This window comes from Elephantulus edwardii, unplaced genomic scaffold (assembly GCF_000299155.1).
Source record: "Elephantulus edwardii isolate Elephantulus edwardi_28Jun2011 unplaced genomic scaffold, EleEdw1.0 scaffold00188, whole genome shotgun sequence".
In the NCBI taxonomy this organism is placed as follows: Eukaryota; Metazoa; Chordata; class Mammalia; order Macroscelidea; family Macroscelididae; genus Elephantulus; species Elephantulus edwardii.
In genome coordinates, this window is record NW_006399938.1 from 1,797,155 (window position 1) to 1,818,712 (window position 21,558).

The 21,558-nt window shown below is 38.8% G+C and overlaps 1 protein-coding gene across 1 annotated transcript in view; it reads left to right on the forward strand.

Moving 5' to 3' along the window:
* Nucleotides 1-4,047: 4,047 nt before the first annotated feature.
* TLL1 (tolloid-like 1) overlaps nucleotides 4,048-21,558 on the forward strand; it is a 374,269-nt gene continuing 356,758 nt past the window's right edge. The window contains exon 1 of the mRNA XM_006896658.1: nucleotides 4,048-4,851. Within this exon, the coding sequence (XP_006896720.1) occupies nucleotides 4,683-4,851 (169 nt within the window). The 5' untranslated portion in view covers nucleotides 4,048-4,682. The remainder of the gene's footprint in view (nucleotides 4,852-21,558) is intronic.

A 21,558-nucleotide genomic window follows, 5' to 3' on the forward strand; every position in this document is an offset into this window, starting at 1 on the left:
AATATTTTCTCCCCTTTTAAGGCTTGGAATATTGAGCCAAATGAAATTTTCAGTATTTGCCTGGTGGGATTTTGTTTTGCTTTGTTTTACTTTTGGTAATGTATAGATATTTTCATATGGCTCAATCTATATATATTCATCAGTTAACAGGTTAACCGTTGCCTCAGGGAAGGGAGTGGGACTAGGGAAAAGAACAAAAGGGAGAGTCACGTTGTGTTGTATATAATTGCAGATTATTAGTAGTATTAGTTTTACAAGGGACATGAGGGAAAGATACACATATATTACTTGATCTGATGTAAAAAAGTCTCTCATGCATTAACGAGATTGGAAAATTCCATCATTACCGCCACTATCATCTGTAGACACCAATTCATGAAGAACCTACGTACGCTAGAATAGAACTGTGTTCCAAAAGATTTCTAAAAAACTCATTGCCATTGACTCAGGACCCATTCTTAGGTGACTCTCCAGCATGTTTCTCAGATAGTAAATCACACAGAGGAGCTTGCCATGGAGTTGCTCATTGATTTGAATCACTAGAAAAATACCATATTTGAGTTAGGAGTTCAAGTCCCTATAGACTATACACCAGAGTTACAGTGTCCTATTTCTCGGAAGAAGATCTCCAGATCTTTCTTCTGGGTGACTCTGAATGAACCTAAACTTAAACTATGAGTTAGTAGTATATGTATCACAAAATTTAGATTGGAAAACAGGCATTTTTAATGACATTTGTAAGGCAAGTTACCTTTATTTACTGTTATAGCAAATAGGAGATATCAATTGGTACCTTTTTCTCTCACTATCTTTGTTGATGGGGTTAATATCTAGGACCGTGGAGCTCTACTAAGGTCCACTGTAGGTGGAGATGCAGGTCAGGGACCGTTCATCCAGAAACATCAGTGTCTAAATTACCAAGGGAATCAATCTTATCTTTCCCTTTGTATTATTCCTTAAGATTCTCTGACTATACCATGAATGAACTCCCTTTTCATGAGAATTTTCTTACAGATGCTGTATTTTTCTATAGACAGAGCAAAATTTCTTTCTTAATCTGATAGTACAACAACTATTAAAATAAATAATGTTTAAAAGTAGGTATGGAGATGACAGAACCTTTCTTGCTGAAACTGAGGGGAACCTAAAGTGTCTGCTGCAGAAGGTTAAGGACTGCAATCTTCATTATGGATTGAAGCTCAACTTAAGAAAATGAAGAATCTTAGCACTGGACCAATTGGCAGAACTATAGGTGGAGAAGAGATTGAGGTATTAACAATTTCAGCTTGCTTGGGTCCACAATCTATACTCTTGGCACCAGGAACCAGGAAATCAAAAGATGAATTGGATTAGCAACGTCTGCTGTCAACGACTTCTCCAGAGTGCTGAGGAACACAGAGGTAAATTTAGAGGCTATGGTGTATCGGACAATGATTAAGATGGCAGAAGAAGAATTGATGCCTTTGAGTTGCAGTGCTGGAGTAGAGTATTAAACTGTCAAGAAGACAATCAGGTCTGTCCTAGAGAGGATGAAACCAAGTTGCTCTCTCTGGAGGCAAGAATTTTGAAGCTCCATCTTAGTCATGTTACAGGTGGAACCAGTCCTTGGAGAAGGACATAATGTTTGGAAGGGTGGAGGGACAATGCAGGAGATAAAGACCATGGATGAGATGGATTGATACAGTGACTAGGGTAACGGGGGCAGGTGTGTTAGAGACAATGAGATTGGCTCAGGATCTGACAGGGTTCAGAGCTATTGTACATAGTGTTGCTATGCGTTGCAGTTGATTCGATGGTACACAACAGCAACAATTTTATGATATACTTTTTATCAATATTTCAAAATCATATCTAAAAATAAAATAGGTGTAGACATCTAGGATTCTGTGATGTAAATATACATTCTCTGTAAGTATTTTGCCATTAACAAATATTTATTTAGGTTTTATTATACACATTTATTCTAAGTTAATTATAACTTCCTGGATCACATATTTATTTATAAAATTGTAAAATTAAGCAACAGTACATTTTATAAGGAGGATATAATAAATATTTTTATAATGACTCTGATATTATAGTGGCATTTTTTGTCCCAGAACAAGTGAATGAAACATGATTGTTGCAGAGTAAGTGTTGTGTAGTCAAATTTATTGTTCAAACTCATGCAAACTTATATATAATAAAATTGTTAAGGAGATGTTTGCAGACAATTAGATTAACAAGTGACACTTTAAAACTTCATGTGGGGTGCTTGCTTCTGCAGCACATACACTTAAATTGGAACGATGTAGAGATTACCACGGCCCCTACGCCAAGGATGACACCCAAATTCATGAAGCGTTCCATATTTAAACAAACAAACAAACAACTTCATGTGGGGAGTAGAGACAACTTCGTCAATTCAAGAGCTGATCCTCTTAGGAAACTTGTATTTTCTGCGCTTTCATTTGAGATAAGCATGATACAATCTCATTTAGCCCTGAACTAGAAAGACACTATTATTAATTATGCAAAGATTTTTTTTTTAACTAGAAAAAGAATTTGAGAATGACTCAGCAAGAGATTCCAAAACCAAATGCTTCTACCTGCTTACTAAACAGGCTCTTTTCAACCCGGCTGTCTGCTCTATGTCCTATGGGGTCAGAGATGTCCAAAGGGGAAGCTCTGTCACTACAGTGGACCAGTTTTGTGAGGAAACCCCAGTTATGTGAAGCATACTGCATGCCGAAAGGGTTTAGTTCTACCCAATCCTTACATCCTATTAAATTTATTTTAAGTTGGAGAGGGTACTTGCCCCTCCCCCAAACCATTCTCTTTTAACAAACATAAAAATCTAGTCAAATCCCCTTACCAAATTTCCTTACCTGACTAGGGTTTGTGTGTGTGTTTGTGCATTTATTCCACTGGTTTCCTTTTTACCTTCATACTTTCTTCTAGAGAAAACTAATCTGTGTTGATGGTAACTTGGAAAAGGTGAGCATTGAAATGTCAAATAAAGATGTAAAGGCAATGGAAGATTTTTTTTTTTCAAGTCTTTGCTTAAGTGACAGTTAAAGGATTTATTTGGAGAAGAGAAGGTTCCCAATTGCCAGCCCCTTGAAAGCTTGGGGGAGGAGAAGTAAAATCTCACCTATTTTGGAAACTACTTGCAGATGTGGGGAAACCTTTCGGAATTGCTCGCAACAGGGGTTTTGCAAAGATTTCCTTTGCCTTACCCCCCCTCCCAACTCCCAATTTCCCACAACCTGTGTTTGTCTTGAGTCTGCTCGCTGACATGTGGTTTTACCTCGCGGATCCTGCTGCCAGATTTTACACACGCACCTCTGAAGGAGTCAAACAACTGAAAGCGAATGATACTGAGCAACTCTGGGCATAGGCGCCAGGACTGTCATAGAAAATTTGCTTCCTGAGTATTCCTTCCAACTTCCCTTCCTGCGCCCACGTGAGCCAGAGCGCCAGCCCATCAGAAAGGTCTTAGTGTTTCCTGCTGCAGCAATCTGTAACTTGATTTCAGATTTATTTATTTTTTTTTTAATTGCTGTTCTGAGAATCTTCGTACTTGGCAAAACTTTTAGTCAGTTTCCTTACCTAATTCGTGGAGGCTCCAGCCCTTTTCCTCCTTTCTAGGGGTGCACTAAGGTTAAACAGCAGCAAGGAAAGAAACACGCTCGCTGTTTATTTGGGGGGAGGGGAAACAGATTTGCTGCTCAGTTATCACGATCCCTCGCGCCACCCTCGGCCAGGCACTCTCACTGACACGAACATCATCTATCAATCGCTGTTCGTGAGCATAGATAGGTAATACACTCATTTTTATCTTTAGTAAAATATAAGTGGAATTACCAGCGCGCTTTTCTGTGTTTGTTTGTGTAACACTATCAAAAGAAGTCAGAGAGGAGGCTGCGGCCCGGATCCTGACCCTGATTGTATGAATAAGTAAGCAGGATGCTAGTGATTGGGTTAGATGCGGGGAAGATTTTTTTTTCCCCCCCAAGTTTGGAAGAGGGTAAAAAGACAGCCGGCAAACAGTGCATCCCCAAATCTTCACACTTTTGCTCTCCTTGCAGTCAGTTGCTCTGCTTGCTTTCGCAGCCTTTTAAGGTTTCCGAGCGCAGAAATGACTGCCCCCCACCCCCTTCCTCGGTCTCCCCTTTCAGTTGAGATGTGCTGATGTGCAGACCGGATTCATCTTCCCAGCGCGGCGGCGGGAGCAGGCGGCGGTTCGTGCTTGGCCCCCGGGTCCTGGCAGCAGCGGGCGCGCGGCGCAGGAGCTCCGGCCCGGGCGGCAGCTAAGCCCACGGGGCGCCTGGCCGAGCGCGGCCGCGGGAAGTTCGGCCGCCAGAAGGGCGCGCGGCCGGCTGCGTGCGCCCGCCCGCGCCGCCGGAGCCCAGTCGGCCCGCAGCAGCCCTTCCCTGCCCGCGGGAGCAGAGCTCCTCACCTGCCCTCCGCCCACCCGCGGCCCGGCGCCAACTTCTCCCAGCAAGTGGGGGAATAGGCGGTTCCTGCCCTCTCTTCTGTCCCGGCCGCATCCGCATGTTTCCGGACACCTGAAAACCCCAGTCCTGTGGAGGAACCTCCAGTGTGGGAGGAGGGCCAGCTCCCCTCGCCCCGCACTTGGCAGCGGACAGCGGACGCCTACCTTGAGGTCCGATCTCCTCCTTTCCCTTAAGGGGAGGAGGATGGGGTTGGAAACGCTTTCCCTGAGGATGCTGGTGTGGCTGGTGGCCACGGGGATTGTTTTCTACGGGGAACAGTGGGGCTGCGCTGGCCTCGACTATGATTACACTTTTGATGGGAATGAAGAGGATAAAGCAGAGACAATAGATTACAAGGACCCGTGTAAAGCTGGTAAGTGCCTTTCTAGGTTGGGACAGTGGCGCACAGGGGACAGCCGCACTGGCTTTTGGATGGGCGTCGGTGGGAGCTCACCTGTGTCCTCTCCCTCGCCAGTGCCTCCTTTACCCCCCAAGAATTCTCCTTTCTGCCCCTGTGCTCCCCGCCTCACCCCACCCCACCCCACCCCAGTGGCAGCCGTCGCAGTTCTAGTCGACCGGAGTTCTGTAGTAGTTTAAATGGGATTGAATGCCAAACTCCAGTTCTCAGTTTGGGAGAAAAAAATGTCTTAGAGTTCTGATTCCCCTCCCCCTCCTCCAACAAAGCGAAACAAGTTATAAACACAGCTTGTGGCTCTAGACTTGAATGCCAACACGCAGCGGGCTTTAAGCATCTGGGGGGGACAGCACCTCAGCAAAACATTCTTTTTTTTTTTTTTTTTTTTTTAGCAAAACATTCTTAAATGTACAATTTCCCAGACTTTGGCTGAAAAGGACAAGGCTGGGTTCATGGAAAGGTTTGTGGGGGTGCAGAGGTATAGCTGGGTTTTGGCAGGTATGGCTCATGCCCCCAGGCGTACCTTGAGGGGGGCGGGCTTTGAACAGTTTTTATTCGCTGTGACAATTTCTAGGGCCAGCAATGGGAATTCACTCAGCAATTTTAAACTCAGTGCCATAGGTGCTACTTTCTTTCCATAAACAAACCTTTAAGGAGATGACATTCCTAGTTCTGGAAGCCTTTTCTTCCTTTCCTGACCAAGAACTTGAATTGTGGGTTTCGTACTAGGAGATTGTGACAACGTGAAAGTTCTCACACTTGATGATAATCAGACGCTTTTGCCCTTTAAACTGAATCCCAAAGCCCAACAAACAAATCCTCCTAAATTGTTACCCATTCAGACTTGTGTCTTCCGTCTCCTGCACAATCTCCGAACTGTAGATGGAGTACTACCCCCTCACGTCCAGCCTTTCCCTTGGTACCCCAGCACCCTGATTTCGTCCCTCCCCTCCCGGGGCGGTGCTTCCCTTCCTCTGCCGCAGGTTCTTGCCAACTGTGCTGTGTGACTCGACACCACGTGAGGGCAGTGCCCTGGGGCTCTTTGCTGGTGAAGGTTGCATGAGTGGTTTTGGTCTCCTCGCTCCGGGCTCTTCTGTGATGGACTGTGTGGTCGAGTGACCCTACCTTGGTATGGGAGAAAGGTTATTACAGAGGCTTCAGGGGCACACAGTCGGTGGAATTGTTTGCAAGCAAAAGGCACGGAAAGTAAAGGTGTGGGCAGTGCATGAACTCTATGCCTCTCGAAATTTATGGGTTGTGGTTGATTCGTCCTTGGAATTTCTTTCTTTCTATAGATTAGTAAAATTTACCTAGTCTTTTTAGGGCCCAAAGAAGGAGAGACCACTCAATGGAAGGGAATTCCCATTGTTGGTTTTTTTTTTTTTCCCTTTTTCTTTTTTTGTTGATATACTGTTGAGACAAGGAAGACATGGATGTTGTTCACCTTTTAGCAGCTGTTTTTTGGTACATTCTCAGCTTGTCAGAAGCTTATAATTTTATTCACCTTTGCTTTTAAGTGCCCTCTCTCACTCTCAACACTTTTGTCAACCAAAGGTTTTTATGGGCTATTCTTGATGATTTGGAATCCCTGGATGACTAGTGACTGGACAAGCAGAATTCATATATCATACAATTCTCTTAAACAGGTTTTTTTGCTGAGAAGTTAAATGTTTTGAGAACTGTCCACAAGTAGGTAAAAAAATATACTTTCTTGTATGGTAGCAAAAAAATACATTTTTTTCACATTGACATATTGCTTATTTTGGTGCTCTGATGTGGAAAAAAATTCAGCCAGCTTTCAAGTGAAAATCCAGCAATATGTGTATATTAATTCAATGTTGGGAGGGAAATACATTTTTTCAATACAAATGATAAGTTTCTACTTTTAAAAATCTTTAGCTTCTGTTGTAAGTACCTTATTTTAAGTGTCCAAAGTGTTGCTGATTCATGCCTAGAAGATGCTATTCCTCAGACTTAACCTTGACTTATGTTTTAATTGTTCACATTGCAGCATGGAAGGATGACTTATGAGTATATATTTCTCTTTATTTAAGACTGTTTAAAGTTTTAAACTTAAGTACTAAGACACATGTGTTGAACCACACCTTAAGTATAAATGTTTATGTTCTTAATGAGAAACATTAAGGCCAAGAAGACAAATTTCATAGCATTTATATTCCTCCTCCACATTTTGGTCCTAGGGGTTTTTTTCTTCCTAGGTTATTTTTTAACAGCTGTTTAGGTCAAAACAACAACACTTTTGATTAAATCATTCATTTTCTTTCGTCCTGTTTTAAGTAGCTAGGACAGCTGTGTATGCAGGCATGCATGTGTGTATGCCTGTGTATAGGCCTGTAGTGAGATCACACTTTCAAATTACCTACATTTTCATACTTATAAAATTAAAGTCTTCCATTTCCCTTCTTGGGAAAAGTTTGGCAAAACTTTGTCACTGGTGTTAGATTCTGTCGAGTCCACCACAGCTCATAGTTACCCTGTACACAAAGAAAAGAAGATCTGATGCACCCTGCACCATCCTCACAATCGCTCTTGTATTCAAGCCCATTTTGCATCAAGTATGTGAATCCATGTCATTGAGGGCCTTGCTGGCACTGTAAAAGACAAACTAAAGTAGTAATAATAAATAGAGTAGGTAGTGGATTGGAATCCCAATCAAAAGTCTAAAGAGGTCACTGAGGACAAGTGTGTGACAGATGGAGTGTTTTCTCTCAAAGTACTGGGGGCACTTTTGAGCTGCCCTTCCCTAAGAGCAGAGTGGAGGGAATGGGTCATGAAATAGAGTGCCCCTTCGGAACTTGACTGACATGAGTTCCAACATAGAGCTTTATTGGCTTCATAGTTGTTTTGAATATATTCTTTTACCTGATGTTCATAAAATTCCAATAATGGCAAAATTTGTTAATCTTCTCATTATACAGTCAGGAAATCAGACAGTTGGCTAAGTTAAGTGTTTTTATTAAGAATACCCAGAATTTAATTTCAAGTCTTCTGGTTACAAAAACTATTACACTGCCTTTCTAATGGTTTATAAAGGACTTCCTTGAAATACAAAGAACAGAAGTTAGTTCAGGTTTACATAGAATCCAGGCAAATAGAGATGCAATTGACTTTCATAGCTGGTGTAGATGAAATAATTAAGAACATACTTAATCTTTCCCAGATTCAATTCCAATATAAAGTTCTTGAGCGCAGAGATCATAAAAGCTGATTTTTCAGGTTTTTGTGTGTGTGTGTGTGTTCCCCCCCACCCCAGTAATGAATGACCACTATTCTTTGTGAATCTTCTGATGTCTTTTTATAGCATTTTTTCAAAACCAAAGTCTACTGTTCTTTAGTCAGTTCCCACTTATGGTGATCCTCCATCAGGTTTCAAAGGCTGTAAATGTTTAGGGGAGGAGACTTCCCAGCTTTCTTCTCTGGTGCAGCTGGTGGAGTTGAAATACTGACTTTTCAGTTAGCACTACAGTATATACCACTCCTCACTACCAAAACTACTTCTCAATTGCCTAGAAATGTAATATTAATCATCAGTCTTCATTTTAAAATGTTGAACAAGATCACATGCATGTTATCCAACAAGAAGTAGTCTCAATTTGTTAAAAAAGTGTGTCATCTTTGATGTAATTGCAAAATGGAATAAAATATGTATATCTAACAAGAACTCTTGTTTCAAACTTATGAAACAGAAAGAAGTTTGTGTTAATTCAATCCATTCTTTTACTTTTTTAATAAGATATTTCCTGGTATAAGTGAAAGTAGGTAAGTTAGTGTACCTCAAACTTTAGTATAGTCACTTAGTCAATTCTATCAGTAAAGAGTAATCAGATACAAGTAATGTATCCCTCTATATAAATAGATACACACAAAGATGCAGATAATTCAAGACAAGTATGACTGTTTTTCTCCAGTGCAGTATATGGTCATCTGAATATGGAATCAGATTTCTCTTATTCTCTCTAGTTCTGAAGGGACCCAAGGGACATTAGGAAGCTGATGCTGCAGAAATTCACTCCAGAGCAGGGACTGAGGTGTCTTGTTTCATTGTTGTACTATATCAATGCTTATGACACTGAGTATTAATATCTTGAATAGCCAGGGAAGATTCAGTGTGTAAATCTGCAGATTTATCTAGAGCATACCTGAGAAGCAAAGTTACTGTATATCAACAAACTTCCCTCCTCCAATTTTCCTTTTTCTCCTACTTTTCTTTCTTTCCTTCTTCTACCTTTCTTTTTGTCTTCTTTTTCTTTTTAACAATAAAATATCTAACAATAGAATATCTACTAAGAGAGTTAAAAAAGGTTTTGAATGACAGGTAGAGGATTATAAAACAGATAAAGTAAAACTTCTATTCAGAATTGTGTACTTAATTTTCTGTGGACCTGTGTGAGTTTCCTGGAAATAGACTCTCATCTCTACCTTGAATTTCCCAAATAAATGGCTTCATTCCCTGGAAAAATCCAAATACAATTAAAGGTCAGTGACTTGCAAAGTTAAATTTGCCTGTAGAGTAGTATATGCAAGCCTACTTTTATAGAACTAGACTTTGGGCCTCCTAGACTTTTCTTCCTGCTATCTCCATAACCTGTGTCCTCGAGCTTTTATATATTAACTTTTGGGATAATTTTTGTCCATTTATCTTTACTAGGTAGAAGCATATCTTTAGTTTTAGCTTGTTTCTCAGTGTGGTACTTTGTAGCTACGAGGGCAGGTGCTCAGGTTTAGTTCTTTAGAATTTGTTGTCGTATCACATGTCTACTTTATTCTTAATTTCAAATAGGCAAACACATTTTTGGTTGGTTTCTTTTTAGCTCTCATTTCAAAATGCATTTCATGGAACTAGTTTCTTCTAACTAGTGTTTACTGTTGTAGTTTTCATTTCTCAGGCCTTCTTTAGCTTTCATTTTTCTCAGCTTGACTCTGGTGCCAACTCAGAAGTAAACAAAATATTTTATTTTGCAAAAGGAATGGATAATGCATTGTATTTTGGCTACTTGAACTTTGTTCATTATTTGCCAGAAGTAATTAGTCAGCTCTTGTCTTGAGGATCCATGACTATTTCTGGTCCACATATTGCAGTTACTGTGGTTAAATATACATGTCTTCACTGTTGTGTGCTGTCAAGTTGGAGCCGACCCATACCTGACCCTTCAACGGGTTTTCAGAGACAGTAAATCACACAGAAGGAGACTGTCCATCCTTCCTCTAAAGGTAAGCCAGCACTAAAGCTCCCCACCTTTTTACCTTGCTATCTTTTTAGATCTCCTCATTTTCCTGTAAACAAAGCTGTCTCTAACAAATTTATAATTTAATCGGAATGTTCTTGGCTAGTTTGTATAATAATGCATGAGTTCTTAAATTCTCCCACTCAGGTAGTTTTTCACCCAGGCCTGCCTTCTATTTTTGGGTCTCCTTTGTTCATTTTGAAACAATTAAACATGGTCCAATGTTAGAAAAGTCTTTTTGTTAAAGTTCATATATTTCCATGATTATTTTTCTTTCTTTCATGATAACTTATTTTTCTATGAAAGTCTAACATATACCAAGCATAGTTTCTTCTATAGAAACTATAGTGCCTTCTTCCAATGTGTCTATATGAATGGTAATATTCTACATAAGTCATTTTGCCTGATGTGAAATTGAAATTCAGTTGCTTATAAATACCACACTATTGTTTGGAAACTTTTTTATGAATCAAAACCCACAGCTGACCTGCCAGTAGGTTTTCAGAAGCCGTTATTGGCCAAGGGAGGGAATTTTCTCCTGCAGAGCAGCTGGTGGATTTGAACCATATATATTTGCTAAGTATACATGTTTGCAACTCCTTGCCACTAAGACACTGGAGCTCCTCTATGAAGATTGTGTTGTTGTTGCTGTGTGCTATTGAGTCAGGACCGACCTATAGCTGATCCTTTAGCAGATTTTCAGAGGCAGTCAATCACATGGACGGAGATTGCCCATTCTCCTCCTGTGGATTAGCTGGTGGATTCAAACAGCGTGCCTTCTGGATTGAAGTTTAGCTTCTTATCGCGAGGTCATTAGAACGTCCTAAAAGTTAGTCATGTTAATAAACTCTTAGGTTTCAAAGTAAAAAGAGGCTAGCCTATAAACTCATCTAGAACTCAGATGGGTACTATTAAGGATTGATGATTTACTGTCAGGCCTTTTTTTCCATTTTAGAATATTATCTAATTTTGTTTATAATATTACCTTAGATCTTTTAGTACCTTGGATTTTTAAACTGTTTAAAACTGAGGTGTTTCCTAACTTTAGAAACAGTTAGAATGCCTAAGTATAGGCGTTTCTTAAAAATGCTTAGGCAAGTAATCCACTTAAAAGGAGGCATTGCACATCCTGCTGAGACCATCTGGTGTCTAGGGATACTTTGAGGTGGGGGTTTGCCATTCCCCTGAACTTAGGAACACCCCCTAGATCATCTTAAGCTCAGAGTTAGGCAAAGGCTAGGACGGGGCTCAGGTGGCTGGCAGGATTCCTGGGGATGTAGAATTTCATCTACTTGGGAGAGTTTTGTGACCTCTTAGAGTTCTTTCATATTCCATAATCTGGAATCAATCCTGGATTTATTCTTAAGTTAAATAATGGGGAATCCTGTCCCTACTTCTGCATACAGCAGAATAATTTAGCAATATGGGTTTAGTGGTTTCTTTCCGTTAGTTATCTACCGAGTAATAACATTTGGAGAGGGAAAAAAAAATGTATACATAACCTCAAAGCTGTGAAATGAATTGTATAGAATGCACTTTCTCCACAGAAAATAGGAAAGGGGAATCCCTTACCTATTTATTTAGTTCTTTCCATTGTCAGTTTTGCAAATGTAATGTTGACTATTATATTTTGAAATGTTGTGGCTTAGCTAATGGAATGTTTGTTTTGTCAGCTCTTTACAAATGTGCTCTAATCATGTCAAGCTGTTCTGAAGAGCTCAACTATATGTATTTGTATTAAGAGGTATTGTAAATTAGGTGCTAATTGAAAGACTGAAAGCAAACCAAGTAAGTGTTTGACTTATTCAGGGCTTTTTAAAAATAGATTTTAATATAGTTTTAATAGTATTTTTTCATTTTTTTGTAGTTGCATGTACAGTGGCCTATTGTTATCTATATTGTCTGCATATTTGTAATTTAAATTAAAAAAATAACTTTTGCTATCTACATTCTAAGTAATATAACTTCTTGGGATGATAACAATTCTAAAGAGTCAAAAATATACATGAAGTAGATCAGAAGTGTCTGCAGATATGTCTCTCTCTCTCCCCCCAAAATCTTAATTTTATGGTCTTCAAAACATTAATTTCAATTATTTAAAAATATATTTCAACACTTTCTAACACATTGTACCATTTAATATAAGCAAGGGAGTTATTACTGAATGGAAAATGTTTGATTTATTATCAACATATGACATTTTCTGCATTGTTGAATTTCTTATTAATGGCATCTTATTTGGACGATGGAAGTGAAGTGGTAAGAGGATGGAATAGTTTCATCATTCTTTATAGTTCTCACCTATGACAAACTGTCAGCATATGGAATGTGTACCACAGGGACACTTCTAATGGCTTCTGGCTCAGTTACTTATATTTTTGTCTTCTGAGCTTTATTCTTTGGCTGTGAGTGATTGAAATTTGTTTAGGATAATCTCAGGTTCTTAGGCAGATTTGGAAATCATTATAGTGGTATTTGTTAATTGTCCTGCAAAGATGGGATTCAGCAATTCTATTTTTGATCATTTCTGACAAGAAATTCGTAGTAGCTGAGTATTAATGGTACTTTTACTCAGATTATTTTTATTTAAGGGAATGAAATATGTGTACCTCCTTCAGTGGAAGTAAAAACCTTTAATATACATCAGGGAGGAACACTGTCCATAATCCACAGTATTCTATGTCAGTTTAAAGACTAAGGTGCACCTGATTCAAACTATAATTTTCACAATCACCTACTCTGTATCTGACAGCTGGACAATGAATAAGGATGATGGGAAAAGAATTGATGCATTTGAGTATGGTGTTAGAGAAGAGTGCTGAAATACCATGGGCTGCCAAAGGAACAAACAGATATGTCTCGGATAAAGTGCATCCAGAATGCTTCTTGGAGGCAAAGATGGTGAAAGTTTATCTCAGTATTTTAGATGTATTATTAGGGGAAGGTATTCCTTGGAAACAGACATCATGTTTGGGAGGATGAAGGGTCAACAAAGGAGAGGAAGGTCGTCAGTGAGATGAATTGATACATTCTATGTCTGTAGCAATAGACTCAAATATGTTGAGGATAGCACAAAATAGGACACAGTTCAGATCTGTTGTTCAGGGTCGCCATGAGTCATACTTGACAGTATTTAACTGGTAGCACTTGACAACAACAACCAATAGAAATGCAGAATAATAAAAGTGCGTCCAGGGTACTCCTTAGAGGCAAAAACACAGTGAAACTTTGACTCATACTTTGGATATGTTCTCAAGGATTGCAGGAGCCAATTCTTGAAAGAGAGCATCATTCTTGGAAAAGTGGAGGGTCAGAGAGGGATATAGGATAACCATCAACTAGAGAGATTGACTCAGTCACTGCCACAGTGGGTTTAAGCATATGAGAGACTGGGAAGATGAACCAGGATGAGGAAAGATTTCAATCTGTTGTACATAGATTTAATATATCAGTTGGAATCCACTCAATGACACTTGACAATAACAGAGAATGGAGAACTTAAAAAAAAAAGTTCTTAGACGCCATGTGCCTCACATATGTAGATGTATTTTAATTACTTATTACCAGAAGAATGTCTATCTGTGTTTCATTGATTATGCAAAGGCGTTTGACGGTGTGGATCATAACAAACTGTGGCTGACTCTGAGAAGAATGGGAATCCCAGAACACTTGATCGTTCTAATGCAAAACCTATACAAACCTATATGCAGAACAGATCATCCGGGAGGCGAGGCTCTATGAGGAGAAATGCGGCATCAGGATTGGTGGAAGATCTATCAACAATCTGCGTTATGCAGATGATACAACCCTACTTCCTGAAACTGAGCAGGACCTGAAGCGCTTGCTGCAGAGGGTCATGGACTGTAGACTTCAATATGGATTGAGGCTCAATGTCAAGAAGACAAAGATTCTCACCACTGGGCCAATTGGCAGCATCAGGATGGATGGTAAAGAGATTGAGATTGTTCACAGCTTTAGTGTGTTTGGCTCCACAATCAACACTCTTGGCACCAGCAGCCAGGAAATTAAAAGACGTATTGCGATGGGAAGGTCTGGTGTTAGGGACCTCTCTAAAGTACTCAAGAGCAACGGTGTGTCTCTGGAGACTAAGGTGCATCTGGTACAGGCCATGGTCTTCACAATCACTTGTTATACGTCAGAGAGTGGGACAATGACCAGGGAGGAGAGAAGGAGAATTGATGCTTTTGAGCTGTGGTGCTGGAGAAGATTGAATGTACCATGGACTGCCAAGAAAACAAACAGATTCATCCTGGAGAGGGTTAAACCAGGCTACTCCTTGGAGGCAAGGATTCTGGGGCTTCGTCTGACATACTTTGGACATGTTGTAAGGAGGGACAAATCCTTGGAGAGGAACATCATGCTTGGGAGGGTGGAGGGCAGGCACAGGAGGGGAAGGCCCTCTGGGAGGTGGATTGATTCATTGACTGGGGTAATCAGGATGGGTGTGTCAGAGGCAGTGCGATTGGCACAGGATAGAGCAGGTTTAGGGCTGTTGTACATAGGGTCGCTATGAGTGGCAAACGACTCAACGGCACTTAACAACAACAACATGTAAATAATGAACTATGTTTTGATGTAATGTTTGTTGTTGTTGTTCCTTACTGCAGTAGAGTTAGAGAATTACTGATCTGTTCTGATTCAAGTTTATAAATTGTAATAATGGACTTTACATGTTGGATAAAGCAGAATAGGAGCAGATAGGATTTGATGGAATTTAGCCATGTATGTTCAGTTTCTGGCATAGTCCTGACAGTTTTGTGTGGTGCTAAATTGTTTCACACTTTGGATTTGCTCTTACTGTATTCATTGAATTTGTGATTATGAGCCCATAAAGAGTGTGAAGAATCTTCTTTCAAATGTTAGAGATCTCAGAGAGAGCTTACAGTGTATATTATGTATGTAAATGATGTGTGAATGCCCTTGAGAAAACAAATATGCTGTGTGAAAGTTCTTAAATAACTTATTTTTCAATCCCAACTTGTCTGAAAAGTCCTAAAGTAACACGTGTGAAAACTTTTTTCAAGGGTCCAAATAAATCACTTGAAAATTCAGTCTACTTGCTTAATAGTAAGAAGTCTGGCACATCTGAAGTATTTATTTTAATATCTTTGAAGAGACATATTGCCTTTAGCAAATTGTTGTTTCATGGGAGTTACTGCTTGTACGCTTTCTCTAATAAGTTGTTCTTCTTTTTAAATGAAGACTTTCAGACTCTTAATGAAATAATGGCCAAAAAGAAAATATTTTATCTTGAGCCTTTTCATATAGTTAAGAATGAAACCCAGGATGAGTGTAAGTAGTGTGGTTTAATGTAAAGAGAAATAGAGGAGATCTGATGACATAGTCCATAGTGTGTTGTTCTGCTAAACAAAAGTCCCTCTTAAGGATCTGAAACCATCAGTTCTTTCTTGGGAGAATGGTAAGTGTTCTCCTGCTCTAAAGATTTACAGTCTCAGAAACCTGATGGAAGATCACTACGACTCTGACTCAGTGGTGATGAGTTGGGTTTTGGTTTGGATGTCAAGAGACTTAGATGCAAGTCTTGGCTCTTCAGTTTATCTCTTCTTGGTCAACTTAATGATTCGGAACTTAAGTTTCTTTCCTTCTCTCCTGGAGCTAAATGCTACTAAATGCCAAAGGATTTCTAATATTGGTGCAGCCAATATTAGCATGATTGTTTTCAGATATATAATTATATGCCCTCTCTTCCCATGAGTATTTAATTATCCACCGGGGGGAAAAAAAAAAGCATCAAAAGTTTATGTGTCCAATGCGAAAGTGCCATAAGAAAGATATTACTGTAAAGTGGATGAAGGAATGCATTCATTATAATATTATTGTAACATGGACAAAGGAATTAATTGATTATATTTGAGAGAGAGAAGGTAACTCAGACGAGTCAATATTTGAGTTGACTTTGAAATATTTTTTCTATTAAAAAAAACTGAAGCAGTTTCTCATCTTTTCTACTATCTGCTCCGCAGTTTCCATGAAGAAAACTTTATGGTCAGAAAACTATGACAGACACTTGGTACTTCTACTTGATTAGGTTTCCTGGGTTGTAAATCTTTATGGGAGAAAACTGCCTCATTATTCTTGCACAGTCACTGAACACTAACCTTTCAGTTAGCAGCTCAGCATTCAATGTATTGCACCATCAAGGCTCCTTTTATAAAAGTATAAAACATCTCAAACTTAAACTCATCACCATTGAGGTAATTATGACTCAGAAGGCAAGGATGGTGAGGCTTGATCTCACATACTTTTAGCATGTTGCCAAGGGGTACCATTCCTAGAGAAAGACATCATGCCTGGAGAGGTAAAGCAAAGGAGAGGAAGATCTTCAGTGAGATAGATTAACATAGAGACTGCAACAATAAATTTAAATACAAGGGAGATTGTGAGGACTGTGCAGGATCACGTGCTTTCATTTTCTTGTGTGTGTCATCACTATGAGTCAGAATGGGCTTGATAGCACCCCGCAACAACAGTATTAATTGGCATTAAGATGTAATATTTGATTGATATGAATTGTCAAGATTGTGCTAGCCTCGCAATTACTCCAAAATAATTTATAGACAAATGGAATTAGTTGTTCTTTGAATGGATTTGGGAAGATCATCTTTTTGCTTCTTTCTGATATCTGGAGGACGCTAATCAGTAAGGATCACTTCAAATTGACCGATTACATTTAATTTCAATTCAGAATGGAAGTCAAATGTGGGTCTGATTTTTGCTTGTGATAGCACAGAGAATATTTTCTTCCCCTTTCTGCTGCTCTATTTAGTTTCAAAGTTCTAGAAGACACATTTTGTGCATTTATCCATTGTGGCATGGATGTGATTTCCATATCTTTGTGCTGAAGACTCCCAGATTTGATAGTCTCATATTTTGGGAGATGGGGGATTATGGGAATGGTACACGATAGGACAAGGTTCTAATTTTTTTGTTCACTGGGCTGTTAAGAGTTTTGGTCGACTTAACAACATCTAACATGAAACAGTTTTAATGGACTTTCTAGCTTGAGTGTTCATTAGTCTTTGTTTTCTATCTTGTAAATTTTGGAAAATAATAAAAACTGAAATATATTTGAGTGAAGTTTGGCAAATACACTCTATTGAAAGTTGGCTTTAGTCATCTTCTTATCTTTCTGGATAGTTTCTTTTACTCACTCATGAATATTTCTTGCTTTTCTGCCATAGATTGGTATATTTAAGGAGATTTTAAAATGGTTTATCTAACATTTTCAGTTATGCAGGAGATTAGCTCCAATATCTAGTCCACTTTGTTGGCAGAAGCAGCAGCCTTTAAAAAGAATGTTTTAAAATATTCAAAATCCTCAGTGCTTTTCTACACAGAATTTAAAACTTATGATGATTTAATGGGGCTATTTAGAAATCATTTATTATAAAATAAGAAATATAACCATAAAATATTCAGTGAAAATACACCACATATCCAATTTTTTTTAGCTTGGAAATTTCATAATGATTATATTTCTCTTACTTGTTTTCAGGATATTCACTAAAATGCAAAAGAGTTTCTTGAATTATTTGTAGACATTTTATTTATTAATCTATTCACTTGAAAAGTTTCAATTAAAATTTTATAGTGGAAGAATGCCTATATGTCTATTCTCAAACACTAGCCACTGTGATTCTCAAGGGACAGACAGTACTTACATGAGAAAAATAGAACAAAATACCTACACTGACTTGCTGTCTTGTTGTTGTTGTGTACCATAGAGTTGGAACTGACTCATAGTTGACCCTTGGCGTGTTTTCAGAGGCAGTTAATTACAAGGGAGGAGACTGCCCATCTTCCTGTGGAGAAACTGGTGGCCTCGAACTACTGCCTTCAGGATTACAGTGCAGCTTCTTGCCACTTGGCGACCAGAGCTCCCTTGCTGTCTTGTAGCATATAGAATTCTTTTTATCCATGTAGAAGAGTTTTGATTATGATTTCCTTAACATTTACTAGTCAGATATACTGGTAATATAGTTTTACATCTTTTGACTTTTAGCACAATCTTTTCTTTACTGAAATTGAGAGAATAGAGAAGCAAGTTCTCATTAAACCTGCATCATTTGTTTAATTTTTGAAAAACATTAATACATAGATATCTCTTTTATTCACATAAAATAAGCTAATTTCCTTTAAAATAAGCATTCTCCACTGATTGTGATCACTACTTTTTAAAAATCCTCTAATCTATAATGTAAAACAGATCATTCCGTAGGCTGGACTTTATGAGGAGAATGTGTCATCAGATTGGAGAAAAAACTCATCAACAGACTGCCTTATTCAGATGACACAACCTTGCTTGGTGATACTGAGGAGGACTTGAAGCATTTGTTCCAGAAGATCAAGGACTGCAGTCTTCACTATGGTTTGAAGTTCAACATCAAAGAAACAAACATTTTCACCACTGGGCCAGTTGGCAGTACCATGACAGATGGAGAAGAGATTGAGACTGTATACAATTTCAGCTTGCTCGGTTCTACAATCAGCAGTCTAGGCACCAGCAGTCAGAAAATCAGAAGACAATCTGTATTAGGAAAATCTACTGTCATTGTCCTCTCTAGAGTGCTGAAGAGCAATTATGTATCTGGAGATGAGGTTGTGCCTGGTCCAGTCCATGGTCTTCACAATTACTTGCTATGTGTCAGAGAGCTGGAACATGACTGAGATGACAGAAGAATTGATGGCTTTGAGTTGTGGAAATGGACTGATGTGGAGAGAGTGAAAGCAAGTGCTCATTGATGGCAAGGATTTTGAAACTGTCTCACATGCTTTGGGCATGTTACCAGGAGGGACCAATCCTTGGAGAAGGACTTGGAAAGGTGGAAGTGCAGGAGAGGAACACTTTTCCTAATAAGGTGAATTGACACAGTTATTGGGGTAATGGGTGTAAGTAGATATGTTGGAGACAATGAGATTGGCTTAGCATAGGATCAGTCTGAGTTGCAGTTGACTTGACAGCATAAAACATCAAGAATAAACAAGAAAAGGGAGCTCTGGTGGCCCTGTGATCAGAAGCTGTAATCTGCAATCTGCAAGGCACACAGTTCGATTCCATTAGTTGCTCCATGCAAGAGACATGGGAAGTTTCCTCCTTTTTTTGCTCTGAAAACCCATTGGAGGATCAGCTATGGATCAGTTTCTGACTCAATGGCAATCAACAACAGTATGTGATTATTCTTCTATTTGGGTACTCCCTTCCATAAATTTATGGATCATTGGTTCCAACTTGATGGCAAACAATTTTCTTTAACCTCTTTTCTCATGATTCTTTGCACTTTTAAAATGATAATAATAATCATTCGTGTTACAGGAACTATAATCTATAATCTGATCAAGAGCTCTGGGGTGTCAATAATTAAGCACTGGGCTACTAACCAAAAGGTCAGTGGTTCAAATTCACCAGCTACTCTATGGGAAGAAGATTCAACAGACTGCTTAGATTTATTCCCTGGAAAACTTATTGGAAAGTTTTATTTTATCCTGTAGAATATCTCTGATTTTAATATAAAGCAATGTATTTCTTAAAAAAATGTTGTTCCAAAGTCTTGAGCAATCACATTTAAACTGTTAAATTTACATTAAAGCAGATTATGCAATGTACAGATTAGGTGGTGGAAATGGTGGTAGTGATATATGTGCATGAATGATGAATTTAGTGGAATCAGTAGACAATGTCCCTAAAGTGTCACTCACTGATTAGTTATTGTTTCCTGAAAATATATTGTTAATGATTCCTATGAGTTAAGCATTGATAACTCTGTTTCCTTTATTTAACAATTTAATACTCTTCACTGGGTAAATGCTAAGTATTAACCTGAAAATTTTTCATGTGAAAGATCATGTCATAAATTCTAATAATAATTAAACCAGTATAATTACATAATACTAATTTTATGTACTTATTAAGGAGGTGGAGTAAGCAGCTTCAAAGTTAACTCTAGCATACTTAACAGTTTTGCTTTATGCAGTCTGTGTAACACATTTTTGTTTTTACCTTTTATACCCTTGAATTTTTTGATTATATAATGCAATATTCTCAGGTGCCAACAGGGTGTGGCTGTAGAATTTTCTTCTTTAAGGAAAAAGATTTTATTTTCAAAATGATTACTTTTCCCCTCAACTATATTCTTTGTTGGAACTCCAAAGCTTGCTTACCTTTTAGAGCCATTGATGCGTATGTGAATTAGCACTGAGTTTGGAATTAGATTTTAACTGATAATCTCATAAATTTCTATGTTGTTGTTGCTGTTATGTGCCATTGAGTCACTTGAAACTCAAAGCAACCCTACAGAAGCTCTGAACTTTGCTCCATTCTGTGCCAACCTTATTATCTCTGACACACCTATACCCATTACCCTAGTCACTGAATCATTCCATGTCATTGAGGGTGTTTATCTCTTGCAATATCCTTCACTCTCCAAAGCAGGATGTCCCTCTCCCTCTCCAAGTACTGGTCCCTCCTTGCAACATGCCCGATGTATGTTGGACGAAGCTTCAGAATCCTTGTCTCCAAAGAGCAGCCCAATCTTACCCTCTCTAGGACAAAATTGTTTGTTCTAGCAGTCCACGGTATGCTCTCCAGCACCACAACTCAAAGGCATCAATTCTCCTTCTATGATCCCTAGTCATTATCCAGCTTTCTGATGCATACCAAGGAACTGAGAAGACATACCTTAATCTCCAGACTGACATCATTGCTCTTCAGTACTTTGGAGAGGTTTCTGGCAGCCAACTTTCCCAATGCAATTCATCTTTTGATTTCCTGGCTGCTGGTGCCAAGAGTGCTGATTGTGAAGCCAAGCAAATTGAAGCTGTTAACAATATTAATCTCTTCACCATCTATCATAATGCTGCCAATCAGCACAGTGGTTACAATTATTTCTTCTTTTTAAAAATTTTATACTGTTTTACTTACAAAGTTCATATACATTATTTTTCACACTGAATCTTTCCCCTTTCCTTTACCCATTCCTCCCTCCACCCATCAAATTGTGTGACTCTATGATTAAACAGCCCCTCTCCCATCCTCTTGTCTCTGCTCCCCCTTCTCCAACTAGGATCCTCATACTCTTTCCACAGTAATGGTCTTAGACAGCATTTGTTTTTATGAGACTGAGTTAATTATCATAATGTTCTCAAGTTTCTCCTAAGTTGGGTAATAATTTACAAAAGCATTACTCCTTTGTTCTGCGTAGTATTCCATTGTGTACCATAATTTCTTAATCTATTCCATTGAATCTTTGTTTCCTTGATATTAAGACACAGCCCTTACTGAGGACTGTATTCCTTGCTCTTCTGCAACAAGTGCTTCAAGTTCTTCCCATTTTTAGCAAGAAGAAGAAGAATGGGAATCCCAGAACATTTAATCGTGCTA